The 19,185-nt window shown below is 43.7% G+C and overlaps 1 protein-coding gene across 1 annotated transcript in view; it reads right to left on the minus strand.

Annotated features, from left to right (window-relative positions):
• Positions 1-19,185, minus strand: part of LOC140427794 (zinc finger protein 654-like) — a 71,600-nt gene that overhangs the window by 29,127 nt on the left and 23,288 nt on the right. Inside the window, exons 2-4 of the mRNA XM_072513459.1 lie at positions 17,737-17,882; positions 892-970; positions 541-676 (exon numbers count right to left, since the gene is read on the minus strand). Coding sequence (XP_072369560.1) covers positions 541-676; positions 892-970; positions 17,737-17,882 — 361 coding nt within the window. The remainder of the gene's footprint in view (positions 1-540; positions 677-891; positions 971-17,736; positions 17,883-19,185) is intronic.

Here is a 19,185-nt window from a genome sequence, read left to right on the forward strand (position 1 = left end):
TTAGTGGCGCTTTATTGGAGTTTTGGTTGTGCCGGAGCTCCAGGCAGGGCAGGCATCCTGGCCTTTGCCTCATTGGTGGCACAAAAGCGGATCTTCTTGGGCTGGAAGTCGACTACACCACCAAGCATCTCGGTGTGGCTAAGTGACTTGGAGTTTTTGCACCTAAGTTTACCGTGAGAGGGTCAGTGGATGATTTTACCGTAGATGGTGGCGACTGTTTATAATGTACTTTAAAGAGCTGATCACTGTTAGCTGTTAGGGAGGGGGGTGCTTAGTAACTGAATTAGACTGCTGAAGGGGAAGGCTGTGTTATTAAATGTTTTGTACATAAATTGCTCAAGATTATAATTAAAATGTTTGTAAACAAAAAAGTTCAACCATGAAACTAGCACTGAGTACATAAGAGGAACATCTGCTTCAACATTAGCAGTGCACAGGTCTATAAATGACAGGAACAGCAGACATGGGGGAAGGGGGGGGGAAGAAAGAAAGAGAGTGCCATTACTTAAACAAACAAAATCAGGATAGCAATTACAGTACCTAATTCCTGAGTTACTAACTCTTGGTTAAGGATGGACATCAGTACTGGACTTTGCCATGGACCTCCATTTCTACTCATCCTGATTAGGATATCAAATTCTGCATTTAAGTCATTTTGTAAAACATTGTGACATTCCTGTGGAGAAAGAATGCACAATGTTAATGGAAATTAGGAACCAGGATAATTAGATTGCTTTAATATAAAAGCAATGCCACAAGTTACAGGAGACAAAGCAAGCATTCTGTGACACAGCAAGCATAAACTATAACGTGTATATTTTGTGCATAAAACTAATTTATATACTTAACAGTGATTGCACCAAGACACCAGTGCAAAATGGCAAATATTACCTGAATAGTTATTAAAAATTCTTCCCAAAACTCTTTAGCGTCTTCTTCCTTACAATATAGCAATACTTCAAAGCAGCTCCTAGAGAGAAGGCAGAGAAGTTGAAAGTAGGATTATCAGTACAAATATTACAGTTGTTTTGGGAAGAAGAAAAATATTAATCAATTTACTTCTTTGCATTTAATCAAATGCTTCAAAAACCATAATTGTAAAATCACTTGCTAGCAGCTAACATAAAGAAATGCTCCAAATTAAAAATAAGGTTAAAGAAATTGCTGGAAATGCTCAGGTCAGGTAGTAGCTGTAAAGCGGGAAAGATAATCAAATGCTTCAGAGAAAGCCTGGCCTGCTTCCTGTAGAAACAAATACTTGTGGAGAGAATGCTGTAAAGTACGAGATTATCTGTTTCATCAAGACATTAATAAGCGTCATCTTTTCTGTTGTTTGAGAGTAATAGTTGCCAACTAAGTAATGTTTAGTCGATGTCGATTTGATTTGTTTGTCACAATCAAGGTATGAAAAGGACAGGAGGCAGCTGCAAAAGGATACAGGTAGGTTAGGTGTGTGGGCAAATATCTGGTAAATGGAGTATAATGTGGAAAATGTGAAGTTGTTCATTTTGGCAGGGTGAATAAAAATGCATGTTATCCAAATGGTAAGAGACTGCAGAACCTGTTGCAGAGGGATCTGGGTCTTCTGGTGCACTAATCGCAAAAAAGGTTTGTATGCAGGGACAGGAAGTAATTAGAAAAGCTAATAGAATTATTGTTTATTGCGAGGGGAGTATAAGAGTATGCAAGTTATGCATACTCAGGGGTGGCACAGTGGTTAGCACTGCTGCCTCACAGCTCCAGGGTCCCGGGTTCAATTCCAGCCTCGAATGACTGTCTGTGGAGTTCGCACTTTCTCCCAGTGTCTGCATGGATTTCATCCGGGTCCTCTGGTTTCCTCCCACAGTCCAAAGGTGTGGTTAGATCGATTGATTGGCCATGCTAAAATTACCCCTTAGTGTAAAAATAAAATGTTAGGTGGGGTTACTGGGATAGGGTGGAGATGTGGGTTTAAGTAGGGTGCAGACTCGATGGGCCGAATGGCTGCCTTCGGCACTGTAAATTCTATGATAGATGTTTCAGTTATACAGGACATTGGTGAGACCACATATGGAATACTAGGTACCGTATTGGTCTCCTTATTTAAGTAAAGATGTAAATGCATTGAAAGCAGTTTAGAGAAGGTTTACTAGATTAAAACCAGGAATGGGTGGGTTGTCTTATGCAGAATGGCTGGACATGCTACGCTTGCATCCTCCAGAGTTTGGAAGAATAGGAGGTGACTGGATTGAAACATATGATCCTGAGGAGATTTGACAGGGTGGATGTGGAAAGGATGTTTCCCCTTGTGTGACAATCTAGAACTAGGGGTCATTGTTTAAAAAGGGGTTGCCCATTTAAGACAGATGAGGACATGTTTCCTCTCTTATGGGATTGAAAGACTTTGCTTCAACCAACTTTTGAGGAAGAGAATTCCAAAGTCTTTGGACATCTTTAAGGCATAATTAAATAAGATTATTGATTAGCAAAGTGGTGAACGGTTATCTGGGTAGGCAGAAATGTGAAGTTGAGGTTAAAATTAAAACTGCCATGATCTTATGGAATGGCGGAGCAGGCTCGAGGCCAGCAAAAGATGACTAAAATGAGTAATAAACAGGAAAAATTAGAGTACGAGAGAAAACAAAATATAAAAACAGACATGCAAAGCTTCTATAAGTACATACAAAAAAAGTAGAGAGAGGTAGAGAGAGAGAGAGAGAGAGAGAGAGAAAGAAAGAAAGAAGAGAGCCTTCTTCGTTCACGGTTTAATCACTTCTGCCCTGCCCAGCGCTCTCAGAAGCATCCTGCAGGAACCAAGCAATGACTGTTGTCAGCCACAACACGGTCCTTGGCCAATCCACAGGTTGCAAGCCAATCAAACCGACTGCCTCCAAAGCTAGTCCTCAAGATTTCCTTGCTGTTGACAAGTCGGTCTCCTCTCCAAAAAACACAAATTCTGGTACACTGTCCTGACTGCCTCAGCTTAAGTCTACTGCTTAAAGGGACATTCCGCTTATGAGTCCACAGACCAAAAATAATGAAACAAAAGAAATGGAAATCAAAAGGAAGGATTCCAACCTTACTAACAAACCACATGGGGACAGCACAGCCCGACTTCAAAGGGAACTGCACAAAGGCCATTTGTATTTGATAAGCCAGGCCTGCCAGTGGAATCAGGGAGTCTACAAAGATAATGACGTCTCAAACCCAAACCTTCAACAAATAGCTGAGACATTACCAGTCTGGAACATAACCAATTATCAAACACTGGATAAACATTCTTTTGTGAAGACATTGCGGCGAGGTATGGTCACATGGCCCAAGACTCTGGCTTGTTGAACAAGTTAGTATTGTTTTCCTGACCTGCTAGGTGGTCCTGCTGTTTTAACACCCGACGAGGAGGTCACAAAGAAGGAGCTCTGGCATGGCTGGACACCTGACACCATTTACCCTACCTCTGCTGAAAGTTCTGTACCATTGCCTGCAAACTGATTCATCTCTTACGACACCAACACCACTGGAGAAGCGAATCTTACAACACTGGCTTTTGGCCCACTGACGTCAGTGAAAGAATTCCTCATGGGACTTTGATGCTGGACCTCATGTGAACCAATATTTATTTTCTCTGTGGTCTCTCCCCTTCTCTGTACTCTATGTATGGGGAGGGGCCAGTGACATATCATGGTTTGTAATTTGTATAATAAACTAATCTTTTGAGTTCATTTTACCTCAATCTTGCTCTGGGGCTTTTAGTAGGAGTTGAATCATACAAAGACTGAGGGATTTGGAAATATACTGCCACTTATTAAAAAGGAAACAAATTAAATACCTTTCCATTTATGGACCGGAGGTGAGGAAAAATGAGTGTTGTTTGAACGTACCCCGTCCTGTTCAGAACACTGGGGAATTAATTATGGGAAAGAAGGAAATGGCACAGATTTTGAACAAGTAGGTCTCAGCAGTAGAACACAGAAGTAAATTCGGAGATAAAAAATAATAAGGAACTCAAAACAGTTACTATTACTACAGAAAAAATACCGGGAAAGCTAAAGGAGACTAAATGCTGACAAGTCCTCTGGACCAGAAGGCCTGCATCCTGAACTCCATAGGGTCCTAAATAGTAAAACTTTAACCATGGAATCTAGTGGTTTCACCCTTTCAGTAAATAATTGGGTTCCAGATTGTTTCTTTTTAATACGCTTACCTGTCTTGACTGAGATTGTAAACGCGTATAATAGCTGGACATTTGAGACCAGCATAATACAGCATAACAAGACCACCATGCCAGTGGTGAAGCCCTGGGCGATGATGGCATTTCACATGAAATTATCAAAAGCTGAAAACTGGTATTGCTTCAGCATCTCCAGCAACTCGTGTCTCTGCTGGATGGAAAAACAATCTATGCCTCAAGATATACATGATGGAAACATAGTCACCATGTAGAAATATAAAGGGGATTGCAGACACTGCAGCAATACTGAGGCTAAATATCGCGAGGAAGGTCTTTGCTCTCATTGCTCGGATGAGATTGCTGACCATGGGGTCATGCATCTATCCAGAGCCTCAGTGTGGCTTCAGAGTTGACAGGTCGGCAGTTGGTAGGATTTGCTGACACTCACAGTTATGGGAGAAGTGTCGTGACAGCACAGACCATTCTACATCACCTCCATTAGCCTCAACAGGCATTTCATCGCGTCAGCAGAGATGGACTTTCAAACTGCTGTTGAAAATAAGCTGCTCTCCTGGGTCATTTCCTCTTTCCACAAGAACACGCAGTTCCAGTTAAAATGGAGCAACAGCAACATCAGATTTACATAGAACATACAGTGCAGATGGAGGCCATTTGGCCCATCGAGTCTGCACCAACCCACTTAAGCCCCCACTTCCACACTATCCCCGTAACCCAATAGCCCCTCCTAACCTTTGTGGTCACTAAGGGCAATTTAGCATGGCCAATCCATCTAACCTGCACATCTTTGGACTGGGGGAGGAAACCGGAGCACCTGGAGGAAACCCACGCAGACACGGGGAGAACGTGCAGACTCCGCACAGTGACCCAGCAGGGAATCGAATCTGGGACCCTGGCGCTGTGAAGCCACAGTGCTAATCACTTGTGCTACCGTGCTGCCCAGATGCTTTACAGATCAGCAGCAGGAAAAGCAGGGTTGCGTCCTGACACAACTCTTTGGTATATTCGTCTCCATGTTGCTATTGTACACTTTTGGTGACTCAAATGAGGGTGTCCACCTGCATTACAGATGTCAGCAAGCTGTGCAACTTAGCAAGACTGCATACGAAGACAAAGCGAGTGAAGTCCTAGTCTGTGACTTGCTGTTTTCTGATGATGCCGCACTGGCATCCCACAATGAACTTCACTTGCAGCAGCTTGTAGATCGATTCTCACAGGATACAAGGAGTTTGGACTGATGACAAGTGTCAGGAAGACCATAGTCATGGGCCAGAATGTAGAGACTCCAACTTTCACCAACATCTCCTATTGGAGGACATTGACAGCTTCACAAGGATTGAATCATCAATCACCAGTAACCTGTCCCTTGATATGGAAATCAGCACCAGGATTACCAGGGCTGTAGCTGTGATATCAAAGTTGAGAAGGCAAATGTGGAACAACAGCAAACTAACCAAAATACAAAGCTCGGAGTGTACCAGGTTGGTGTTCTCATAACATTCCTTTATAATAGCGAGGCATGGACAAGTTATGCAAACCACAAAAAACAGCTAAACAGCTTTTACCTCCGCTGCTTCAGACTTATATTGGGCATCAATGCTGAAAATGAAAGTACACAAGCGTGCAGGGATCCCCAGTATGTTTGCTCTCAAGTTCAGTGGCAACTCCGGGGCAGCACAGTGGTTAGCATTGCTGCCTCATGGCGCCAAGGTCTCAGGTTCGATACCGGCTCTGGGTCACTGTCCGTGAGGAGTTTGCACATTCTCCCAATGTTTGCGTGGATTCCACCCCCACAACCCAAAGATGTGCAGGGTAGGTGGTTTGGCCACGCTAAATTGCCCCTTAATGGGAAAAAATGAATTGGGTACTCTAAATTTAAAAAAGTCAGTGGCAACTCCATTAGCTGCATCATGTGCGCCTGACACATGACTTCTGCATGCCCCAAGGTATGCTATATGGCAAGCTCGTCATCAGCACGAGACCAACAGTTCATTGGCGTCTGTAATACAAGGGAATTTGAAAACGAAACCTCACGTTTATCCGGACCCAAGTCCTTGCTGCTGAAGAGTGCCGAGGTACAAGCAGTCAGGCTGTGGGAAAAGCAGTGAATGACCAGATGGCAAGTGAGAGAGGGGCAAGGAAAAACCATCAGTCACTGTGCCAGCTGTGGAAGGGACTACTATTTAGGAGTTAACCTCTCCAGCAACAGATGGCTTTCAATGCAGCCGTAACATGCACCCTGAACACTGTGCACCATCTCCCAAAACAGACCAATATCTACTGACTTGCATTGGAAGAAGCTCAGAGAAGGCCCACCAGGTTGATTTCTAGGATTAAGGGGTCATTTATGAGGCAGGCTACTCATTTGAATTTTTAAAAATGAGCGGTGACCTGAAACAGAAAAAGTTTTGAGGGGGCATGTGAGGGTGTTAGAGGACATTTCCCCTGGTGGGGGAAATCTAGAACTACTGTGCAGTTTCAGTATTAAGAAATCATCCATTTAAAATTGAGATGGAGGAATTTCCTATTTCAGAGAGCTGTAAAGGCTGAATCACTGATTATTGAACTAAAGAGGGGTCGAGGGTTGATGGGGAACAGGCAGGAAAGTGCGGTTAGACCAAGATCAGATATGATCGTATTGAATGGCAGAGCAGACTTGGAGCCATATGGCCTATTCCTCCTATTTATGTTCTGGTGTTAGCTACTCTGAGATTTGCCCGAGCTTCTCAAATTAAAAGTTACTTTTGCTCTCCACTTTTAAAAATAATGCTCCTTTTCATCGCTTCTCACTGAAGGATATTTTAATGATGAAGATGTATTGTTAGCAAGGTTCTAATGGCAATGGTTAGCATCTTTCCTCAAGTGGGTAATATCAAATATTAAAATATTTTTTCACTCAATCATTTGAGAAATATGGCCTTAGTCTTTCTCCACAACATCAATTTGCCTAGTACATTTTAATGTAGCGAAACATCCCAAAGAATTTCATTAGCATTGTCAAAATACATGCAAGAACATTAGGTTTGTTTCATTTTAATGCTCCATTATTTTTAAAAAGTGGAGAGCAAAAGTAATAAAGACAATGGACAATGAAAGAACTGACTGGAAGAGGTGAGGCTTGATGGATGTCCCCACTGTCAGTGATGGTGGAATGCAGCACGAGTACAAAAGACATGGATGAAACATTTGCAGCCATCTTCTGTCCTAATTACCAGGTAGATGATCCATCTTGGTCCCCCTCCTGAGTTGCCCATCATTACAGAAGCCAGAGTCTTCAACCAATTCAATTCACTCCACATGACATCTTGAAATTAATTATGAGCTCTGGAAATAGCAACGGTTGTGTGTCCTGGCAACTACCGGCTGCCATGCTGAAGATGTGCGCTCTGGAACTATCTGCATCCTCAGCCAAACTGTTCTAGTACTGGAGTCAGCTCCAGTATCTATCTGACAAATTGGGAAATTGCTCAGGTGCATCCTTTTCCATTAAAGAGGACAAATTCAGTCTGGTCAGTTGCTGCCCCTTTGACCTGCTGCCAGTCATCAGCAAAATGATGCAAAGTGTTTTTGACTGTGCAGTCAAGCCACACTTACTTTTCAATAAACTTTTCTTCACTGCTCAGTCTCGGTTCTGCCAGGACCACTTGGCTCCAGACCTTATTCCAGTCTTGACCCAAGCATGAAGAAAAGGTCTGGATTCTAGAGGTGAGGCAAGCATTTACTAAGGGTGTAAATATGGGTTTCTGAGGCTGCAAATGAGACTCCAGGGTGACATATTTCCTCCCTGATGCTAGGATCAAGGATGTCTTGGAGCGGTTGCAGGCTATTCTGGAGGGGGAGGTTTAGCAGCCAGTGGTCGTGGTACCCATCGGCACAGGTTTAAAATAAAGGGATGAGGTCCTAAAAGAATATAGGGAGTTAGGAAGAAAATTGGACCTCACTAGTGCCACGTGCTGGTCAAGAGTAGCAGGATATGTCGGATGAATACGTAGCTGAAGTGGTGGTGCAAGGGGGAGAGTTTCAGATTCTTGGGGCATTAGGACCGGTTCTGGGAAAGATGGGACCAGTGCAAACTGCATGGGTCACACCACCTGGGCAGGACTGGGATTGATGTCCTAGGGGGAGTATTTGCTAGAGTGGCTGAGGGCTTAAACTAAAATGGCAGGAGGATGGGAACCTATGCAAAGAATCAGCGGAGGGAGAATTGAGGATGAAAACAAATGGCAGAAAGGGAAATAAGAAAAATGATAGGCAGATAAACCAAGGGCCAGATTCAAAGAGGGCCACAGTGAACAATAGTGGGTTCAGGACATGTTAAAAAGACAAGCCTTTAGGCTTTGTGCCTTAACACGCAGAGCATGTGCAGTAATGTGGATGAATTAATTGCTCAAATAGATGTAAACAGGTATGATATAATCGGGATTACACAGACTTGGCTGCAAGGTGACCAGATATACGGGATGGTTTTCTGGATCAATACGTTGAGGAACCAGGCCACCCGAGATTGTGTAATGAGAAAGAATCACTGCCGATCTAGATGTGAGAGACCCCTTGGGGATGAGTGACCATAATATGATAGCATTTTTCATCAAGATGGAGAGTGACGTAGTGGATTCTGAGACTAAGGAATACGGAGGGAGATCAGTATTAGTAGAGAAATGGTATTGAGGAAATGGATGGGATTAAAGGCCAATACATCCCCAGAGCCTGATAATCTACATCCCAGAGGAGTTAAGAAAAAGTGGTTCACCGAGTAGAGTGGGAGTACCTCTGGGAGGTGCTGCTTAGGTTTGGGTCCGGGGTAGGGTTTATCAATTGGGTTAAGCTCCTTTACAGAGCCCCGATGGCGAGTGTAGTGACGAACCAGCGGAGGTCGGAGCACTTTCGACTGTACCGAGGGACGAGGCAGGGGTGCCCCCTGTCCCCCCTGTTGTTCGCATTGACGATCAAACCATTGGCCATGTCATTGAGGGAGTCTAATAAATGGAGGGGGGGTGGTCCGAGGGGGAGAAGAGCATCGGGTGTCGCTATATGCGGATGACCTGTTGCTGTACGTGGCGGATCCAATGGAGGGGATGGTGGAGGTCATGCAGACTCTAAGGGATTTTGGGGAGTTTTCGGACTATAAGCTCAATGTAGGGAAGAGTGAGCTCTTTGTATTACAGGCGGGGGACCAAGAAAGAGGAATAGGGGACCTACCGCTGAGAAGGGCGGAGGGGAGCTTTCGGTATATGGGGATCCAGATAGCCAGGAGTTGGGGGACCCTACATAAACTGAATCTGACGAGGTTGGTGGAGCAAATGGAGGAGGATTTCAAAAGATGGCACATGTTACCGCTCTCGCTGGCGGGTAGAGTGCAGTCGGTCAAAATGGTGGTCCTTCCGAGGTTTCTGTTTGTGTTTCAGTGCCTTCCCATCGTGATCACGAAGGCCTTTTTTAAGAGAGTAGGCAGGAGTATTATGGGGTTTGTGTGGGCGAATAAGACCCCGAGAGTAAGGAGAGTGTTCCTGGAACGCAGTAGGGACCGAGGAGGGTGGGCGCTGCCAAACCTGGGGAGCTACTACTGGGCAACAAATGTGGCGATGATCCGCAAGTGGGTTATGGAGGGAGAGGGGGCGGCATGGAAGAGGATGGAGATGGCGTCCTGTAAAGGAACGAGCCTGGGGGCGTTGGTGACGGCACCGCTGCCGCTCTCGCCGACAAAGTATACCACGAGCCCGGTGGTGGCGGCAACGTTAAGGATCTGGGGCCAGTAGAGACGGCACCGGGGTGCAATGGGAGCATCGGTGTGGTCCCCGATCAGGGGTAACCACCGGTTTGTCCCGGGGAAGATGGACGAGGGGTTCCAGAGCTGGCATAGGGCGGGGATTGGAAGAATGGGGGACCTGTTCATCGATGGGACGTTTGCGAGCCTGGAGGAGAAGTTCGAGTTACCCCCGGGAAATGCCTTTAGATATATGCAGGTGAGGGCTTTTGTGAGGCGACAGGTGAGGGAATTCCCGTTGCACCCGGCACAAGAAGTTCAAGATAGGGTGATCTCGGGTGTATGGGTCGGGGAGGGCAAGGTGTCGGAAATACACCAGGAGTTGAAAGAAGAGGGGGAAGCGCTGGTAGAAGAGTTGAAGGGTAAATGGGAGCAGGAGCTGGGGGAGGAGATAGAGGAAGGTCTGTGGGCTGATGCCCTAGGTAGGGTTAATTCCTCCTCCTCGTGTGCCAGGCTCAGCCTGATACAATTTAAGGTGGTCCACAGAGCGCACTTGACGGGGGCGAGGTTGAGTAGGTTCTTTGGGGTGGAGGACAGATGTGGAAGGTGCGCAGGGAGCCCGGCGAACCATGTCCATATGTTTTGGTCATGCCCGGCACTAGAGGGGTTCTGGAGAGGAGTGGCGGGAGCAATATCTCAGGTGGTGAAAGTCCGGGTCAAGCCAAGCTGGGGGCTAGCAATATTTGGAGTAGTGGACGAACCGGGAGTGTAGGAGGCGAAAGAGGCCGGCATTCTGGCCTTTGCGTCCCTATTAGCCCGGCGAAGGATCTTGCTAATGTGGAAGGAGGCGAAGCCCCCCAGCCTGGAGGCCTGGATAAATGATATGGCTGGGTTCAGAAAGTTGGAGAGGATTAAGTTCGCCTTGAGAGGGTCTGCGTAGGGGTTCTACAGGCGGTGGCAACCGTTCCTAGACTATCTCGCGGAGCGTTAGAGGAAGGTCGGTCAGCAGCAGCAGCAACCTTGGGGGGGAGGGGGAGGGGGGGGACTGCCTGGGAGGGTGGATGAGCAAGAGATAACATGAAGGGTTGGGGAAACTGGCACGTACAGGTGAGGGCCAGTGTACAAAGCTGTGTAAATATATCATTTTGCCATGTATATATCTTGCTCTGCGCGATTTCGCTTTTTTTTTGTTACGGGGGAGGGGGGGGGATATTGTTTGTAAGGGAGAAAAATTGTGTTAAAAAACTTTAATAAATATATATATATTTTAAAGTGGTTCTAGAAATACTGGATGTTTGGTGGTCATCTTCCAAGATTCCATAGACTCTGGAACAGTTCCTACCACATCAGAAGGCAGCTCATGTAACCCCACTCTTCAATAAAGGCAATAGAAAGAAAACAGGGAAATTATAGACCAGTAAGCCAGACGTCGATAATGGAGAAAATTCTAGAATCCATTAACAAGGATTTTATAGCAGAGCACTTGTAAAACAGTGGCAGAATTGGCAAAGTCAGCAAGGATTGATGAAAGAGAAAATCATGCTCAACAAATCTACTGGAATTCTTTAAAGATGCAACTATGGGAACCAGTGGATGTGGTTTATTTAGACTTAGAGAAGGCTTTTAACAAAGTCTCACATAAGAGATTAGCGTGTAAAATTAAAGCACATGGGATTAGGTGTAGTGTATTGAGATGAATAGAAAACTGGTTGGCAGATAGGAAACAGAGTAGGAAAAACGGGTCTTTTTCCAAGTGGCAGGCAGTGAGTGACTAGTGGGGCACCACAGGGATTAGTGCCAGGACCCTAGCAATTCACAGTATATATTAATGATTTAGACAAAGGGGCAAAATGTAACATCGCCAAATTTGCAGTTGACACAAAGCTGGGTGGGAGAATGAGCTGCTCAGCCTTGAATATACTCACTGACCCAGGAATTATAAAGTAGGAAAGATAAATAACAAAATACTAAAGAATGGGAAATACAGATAGGATTAAAGAAAATAAAAGGAAGTTATTCTAAATTCCTCAATTTTAATTTGATTCCAGGAGAATGAAACTCCACACTTGTAAAATTAAATTTCAGAGGTCGTTATTATGACAAAAGTTATCACAACATAATACAATTACTTACTGCTGAATACATCAACTCTTTCTCAACTGTTTAGTGTTCAACAATGGGCAAGCATAGCAAATTCATGCCTTTGCATTTAATTCATACGGAGTCTATCAGCAAGGATTTCAGCAGTGCACCTGGCTGAGGAGCAGGATATCCCTGCTGGAAGTGCCCGAAAGACGTGCTGTTAGGTGATTTGGACATTTTGAATTCTCCCTCAGTGTACCCGAACAGGCGCCGGAATGTGGCGACTGGGGGATTTTCACAGTAACTTCATTGCAGTGTTAATGTAAGCCTACTTGTGATACTAATAAAGATTATTAAAACATCTCCGTATTTTCACGTGCGACTGCACATATACAGGCATCGGAAGTTTCTATCGGATTATGACTTTGCGATCTGATAGCCTCATTATTGTTACCACCATAGAATCCAGACCAATATCTTACAAATGGCAATGAGACGCATCATCAGTTTCTGTCTACTTTGGTTATTTTCATGTTGGTAGACTGCAATATTTGGAAAGCAATTTGCCCACCAGAGTTCATAAATGGTGCCTTGGTTTAAAAGTCTCACACAAAAACTGATCCCTCTAACAGTGCATCACTCTCTACTGTGAGAAATATGAGAATGACTAGAGCGAGGGTAGGTCCAATCAAGGACAGTAGCGGGAGATTGTGTATTGAGTCTGAAGAGATAGGAGAGGTCTTGAATGAGTACTTTTCTTCTGTATTTACAAATGAGAGGGGCGATATTGTTGGAGAGGACAGGGTGAAACAGATTGGTAAGCTCGAGGAAATACTTGTTAGGAAGGAAGATGTGTTGGGCATTTTGAAAAACTTGAGGATAGACAAGTCCCCCGGGCCTGACGGGATATATCCAAGGATTCTATGGGAAGCAAGAGATGAAATTGCAGAGCCGTTGGCAATTATCTTTTCATCCTCACTGTCAACAGGGGTGGTACCAGGGGATTGGAGAGTGGCGAATGTCGTGCCCCTGTTCAAAAAAGGAACTAGGGATAACCCTGGGAATTACAGGCCAGTTAGTCTTACTTCGGTGGTAGGCAAAGTAATGGAAAGGGTACTGAAGGATAGGATTTCTGAGCATCTGGAAAGACACTGCTTGATTAGGGATAGTCAGCACGGATTTGTGAGGGGTAGGTCTTGCCTAACAAATCTTATTGAATTCTTTGAGGAGGTGACCAAGCATGTGGATGAAGGTAAAGCAGTGGATGTAGTGTACATGGATTTTAGTAAGGCATTTGATAAAGTTCCCCATGGTAGGCTTATGCAGAAAGTAAGGAGGCATGGGATAGTGGGAAATTTGGCCAGTTGGATAACAAACTGGCTAACCGATAGAAGTCACAGAGTGGTGGTGGATGGCAAATATTCAGCCTGGATCCCAGTTACCAGTGGCGTACCGCAGGGATCAGTTCTGGGTCCTCTGCTGTTTGTGATTTTCATCAATGACTTGGATGAGGGAGTTGAAGGGTGGGTCAGTAAATTTGCAGACGATACAAAGATTGGTGGAGTTGTGGATAGTAAGGAGGGCTGTTGTCGGCTGCAAAGAGACATAGATAGGATGCAGAGCTGGGCTGAGAAGTGGCAGATGGAGTTTAACCCTGAAAAGTGTGAGGTTGTCCATTTTGGAAGGACAAATATGAATGCGGAATACAGGGTTAACGGTAGAGTTCTTGGCAATGTGGAGGAGCAGAGAGATCTTGGGGTCTATGTTCATACATCTTTGAAAGTTGCCACTCAAGTGGATAGAGCTGTGAAGAAGGCCTATGGTGTGCTCGCGTTCATTAACAGAGGGATTGAATTTAAGAGCCGTGAGGTGATGATGCAGCTGTACAAAACTTTGGTAAGGCCACATTTGGAGTACGGTGTACAGTTCTGGTCGCCTCATTTTAGGAAGGATGTGGAAGCTCTGGAAAAGGTGCAAAGAAGATTTACCAGGATGTTGCCTGGAATGGAGAGTAGGTCTTACGAGGAAAGGTTGAGGGTGCTAGGCCTTTTCTCATTAGAGCGGAGAAGGATGAGGGGCGACTTGATAGAGGTTTATAAGATGATCAGGGGAATAGATAGAGTAGACAGTCAGAGACTTTTTCCCCGGGTGGAACACACCATTACAAGGGGACATAAATTTAAGGTGAAAGGTGGAAGATATAGGAGGGATATCAGAGGTAGGTTCTTTACCCAGAGAGTAGTGGGGGCATGGAATGCACTGCCTGTGGAAGTAGTTGAGTCGGAAACATTAGGGACCTTCAAGCAGCTATTGGATAGGTACATGGATTACGGTAAAATGATATAGTGTAGATTTATTTGTTCTTAAGGGCAGCACGGTAGCATTGTGCATAGCACAATTGCTTCACAGCTCCATGGTCCCAGGTTCGATTCCGGATTGGGTCATTGTCTGTGCGGAGTCTGCACGTCCTCCCCGTGTCTGCGTGGGTTTCCTCCGGGTGCTCCGGTTTCCTCCCACAGTCCAAAGATGTGCGGGTTAGGTGAATTGGCCAATGATAAATTGCCCTTAATGTCCAAATTGCCCTTGGTGTTGGGTGGAGGTGTTGAGTTTGGGTAGGGTGCTCTTTCCAAGAGCCGGTGCAGACTCAAAGGGCCGAATGGCCTCCTTCTGCACTGTAAATTCAATGATAATCTATGATTAATCTAGGACAAAGGTTCGGCACAACATCGTGGGCCGAAGGGCCTGTTCTGTGCTGTATTTTCTATGTTCTATGTTCTCTTAGAACAGCACTGGAATACCAGTGTAGATTGTGTGCTCAAGTCCAGGAGGAGAGTTTGGTTCTCGTACTGGATTGGACACCAACTGGTTAAAACTTCAAATTCCTCTATGACAAGCTATAGAACTGAATTTCACCAATCTTAAATTTTAGGGAATGGATGCTCAGGCATTGAGCACATTCAAGTCAGAGGCCAACACAATTTTATGTACTCAGAATTAAGGGACTTGGGGATAGTATGAGAAGGTAGAGTTGAGTTAGATCTACCATGATCTTGCTGAATGATGGGGCAAACTTGAATGGCTAAATGACCTACGCCAGCTCCTGTTATTAAAGCATCAATGGGACTTATACTGAAACAGTAAAATGACAAAGTGACTCATACCTCCACAATTTAAAATATATAATCCAGATGTTGCAGTAATATTGTGGGGAAATAAACCAGCATCAATACCCCCAAAGTGGAGCTGAAGCCATGATTGTATTGAATGGCAGGGCAGGTTCAATGGGTCACATGTTCTACTCCTCCATTTAGGAACATATGAATTAGGAGAAGTAGGCTATTCAGCCCTTTGAGCTTGCTCCGCCATTCAATCAGATCATGTGTTCTTGATGAACTGTGTCACATGTTCAGTGACTCCTTGCCAGAGAATTGTAGTCTTATGGCTATTATGATGAATAATGCTTTGTTGCAGATCTTACAAGGAGAACTCTATTGGTACCCAAGATCATATTGTGCTTAAAGGTAGGTATAATGTAATATGGCATGGCTGCTGGTGGGTAGGGAGTAGCTGAACGATGATGCACAAAATATTGAGAATTTGTGGAACATGCCAGCTGGCCTTGTCTTATATTTTCATGCGAAAACATTCAGTCAAAGTCAGTTATAAAAAGACAGGAAATTAACAGGAATAAACTTCTAACTGAATCAACATTGTGATAATATAAAAGATCTGATGAAAGTCATAAGACACACAGATAGGTGGAGGAGAAGGCATTAAATATATTTAAAACTACAGTGATGTACATTGACTCCATAACAATTAGGTCAATATTAAACCAGCCTGATGAAAGGTAAGGATTTTCCCACCACCACTGTTGACTAAATGCTTTTGTTTTGGTGAGGGTGGGGCGAGAGAGAAACAAAGGGAGAAAAGAAAAACAGGTTAGTCTCAGAAGACAACATTTCTAAAAATCACCTCAGATTTCTGAAAAGCAGAGCCAGAGTTCAGAACAAAATCCCATATATATACACCTCAATGCTGTCACAAAAATAAGCCCAAGGCATGTACCAGGAATACATGAAAAAACAGTTTGTGGACAATTTATGGCCCAGGTAGATTGCTGAAGCAGTGCAAGATCAGTCATGAAAAATCTTGGAAATACTTGGCTGAATATGTTCAGAAGTTTATGGAATAAATGTTACTTCTGGCCCGTTTGTCACAAAACTGTTCAGGAAATGGTTTCCACTAGCTAACCCGAGTAGCTAATATTTGTTTTAGTTTTTTAGGATATTTCATAATAAAGCAAAAAGTGCACCTACTTCCATAAATATCCTGGATATGCAATTAATCCATGGTCATCTTAAATCTTATTTCTATTGCAATTCCTTCTTCTCAGTTGATAAATTCCAAATTTAACATTTTTGAACATGTTATAGTTGAAAAAAGAGCTTTTTATTTTGTAATTAATACATTTCCTCACCTGCTTCCTCAACCTATGAATTCCTGTGACATGCCTGTATCCAAATAGCCAGAGCACTACATGGTAAATGGATTGGTACACATGTGCATTGGTAGACATTTCTGAATTTATAGTTCAATGTATAGCTAGCCCCTTAATGCAGAACTTTTATATAAACTGGCAAATTGAACATCTAGTCGCAGATCAACTTGACAATTCTTTTGACACGTACTTCAAGGTTGTTTTGGTAGATTGAATGATATCCACTTTGAATTCAAACTATGTTGCTGTGTTCAATATTACCACCGGTCTCCCCAGAGACAACACAAAATACAGAATCACAAAGGAGATTCAGGTTCTCAAACAGCAGGTTAATATGTCACTGTGACAAAGAATTGTTGCTTCGCCAAAGACAAAGAAGGAACAAAGTAAAAATAAAGCAGTCTGGTCACAACTCCTGTTCACTTCCAAATACACAGTGAGGAGCAGCACTGAGAGAAGCCAAGCAAACAATGGTCCCCACTATCAGACATGATGCAAGCCAAAGAAATTTGATTTGGGGAGTATGTTAAACGCTAATACCAACAAGACCTGTGCAAATTTAATTGACCAACAGATCACTGAACACACCCCCAACACAGGCTCAAGGGGCTGCTCTCTTATGAAATCAATCCACAAAATTGGCTGCAGACAAGGAGGTGTTATACTCAATCCACACAACAAAATAGTTGTGTTTGCAGATAGCAGTTAAGAATCCCCCAGTTTGGCCCTTGAGCCTGCTCTGACATTCATAAAGATCAGGGCCTTGAGAACACTTCTTTGTGAATCAAAAATCCACCTAACTCAGCCTTGAATAAATTCAATGACCCAGCCTCCACTGTTCTATGGTGAAGAAAATTCCAACGATTCATAGTCCCGAGAAGAAATTCCACCTCATCACTGTCTAAATAGGAGATCCCTAATTTTTTTAAATTGTGCTCCCTATTTCTAGATTTGCCCATGAAGGGAGCATCCTCTCAGCTTCTACCATCAAGCCCCTCAGAATCTTATATGTTTTAACAAGACTACCTCCCATTCTTCCAAACTCTAATGAGTATAACTGCAACCTATCTCAACCTTTCTTCATTAGGCAATCCCATCATCCTAGGAATAAGCCTAGTGAATCTTCTCTGTGCAGCTTCCATTGCAGCTATATCCCTCAAGCAAAACTGAACACAGTACTCTAGATGTGGTCTCACCAATGCCCTAAACCTTGCTATACTTTACTCAGAATTAAAAATTGGCCCTGCTGCCTTTAAATAAATTTAAAAAGCAGCTACTTACAAAGCCAGCCGGCTCAAGACATATTGGACATGTTCACATTCCGGAGCGAGAAGCGGTCTTGCTTTGGTAAAACAGCAAATAGCACTTTTGAGCACTTGAACTAGTGGCAAAGGCACCTGCCATCTCCCAGCATGCCATTCCGTTACCTGTTTGAGGAAGAAAAGACGGAAGGTTAACTATTGAATTTTTAAAAAAGTCATTGGGGTGTAAATTTGTCTTGGGTAGCAACATAAAGGCACAATATGACAGCTCGATTCACATTTTGCTTGATTTTCTTTCCCATTACTGTGAGAGGCTTCAGTTCAGTGATGCTGTAGGATTTGAGTTTCTGATCATCCAATGTAACTTTTTTGATCCAAAGGAGAAAACTCCAAATCAGTATTTGGCTTCAATATCTAATTATCTGAAGAAATTCCTAAACACTGGACACTTGTCTATAAAATGTATTTGAATAATGTTAAGAGGTTTTTCTCTGATGCTCATATTTTTCTCTGAAATTGTCAGCTTGTCACAGTGGTCAGCACTGTTGCGTCACAGCGCCAGTGTCCCAGGTTAGATTCCCAGCTTGGATCACTGCCTGTGCAGAGTCTGCACGTTCTCCCAGTGTCTACATGGGTTTCCTCCGGGTGCTGCGGTTTCCTCCAAGTCCCAAAAGATGTGCTTGTTAGGTGAATTGGACATTTTGAATTCTCCCTATGTGTACCCGAACAGGCACCAGAATTTGGCGACTAGGGGATTTTCACAGTAACCTCATTGCAGTGTTATACGCCTACTTGTGGCAATAATAAAGATTATTATTATTGATGCAGGATTCAAAACTCTCACTGAACTTTCAATATTTCAACTGTCATTCAGCCCAACAAAACTTTCCTAGCCTTTTTGCATCAGTATCTAAACTTATAATAATCTCTTTAACTTAAAATCAAAATTTGACAGTTCTGCATAAAATGTTGGGAAAGGGGATTGTTTCCAGTAGTTTTGGAGAATTATAAAGACAATTTAGGAAAGATACAAAGTCATGGGTCACTCCATGAGAATCCCATAAGAGTAGTAGCTGGAAATCTCTGGTTGTGTTATAGATCTTCAAGAATGTGGAACAACAAATGATTTGTTTTGTTGAACACATTTTGGGGGGAAAAAAGCCTTTCAAGGGGTTTGCAGTAACAGGAGCGGACTACACCCAAAAATTACCATTGACAAATTTGGACTTCAGATTCCAGTAAGTGGATCTGACCAGTTGTGGACTGGCACTACAAAAAAGCCATGAAACTGGCTGGATCATGAAACCTGTGACCACTACCTGATATGATCTACAGATGACTCCAGTCCCACAGTATGGGATATGCTTTTAATAGCTTCAGGGTGACTAGCGGTGGGCAACAAAATACCGGCACCACTAAAAAAGATATGCAGCTTGTTTCGAGAACGCAATGACTGGAATATTGCTGT

The sequence above is a fragment of the Scyliorhinus torazame genome, chromosome 8 (genome assembly GCF_047496885.1).
Source record: "Scyliorhinus torazame isolate Kashiwa2021f chromosome 8, sScyTor2.1, whole genome shotgun sequence".
NCBI lineage: Eukaryota > Metazoa > Chordata > Chondrichthyes > Carcharhiniformes > Scyliorhinidae > Scyliorhinus > Scyliorhinus torazame.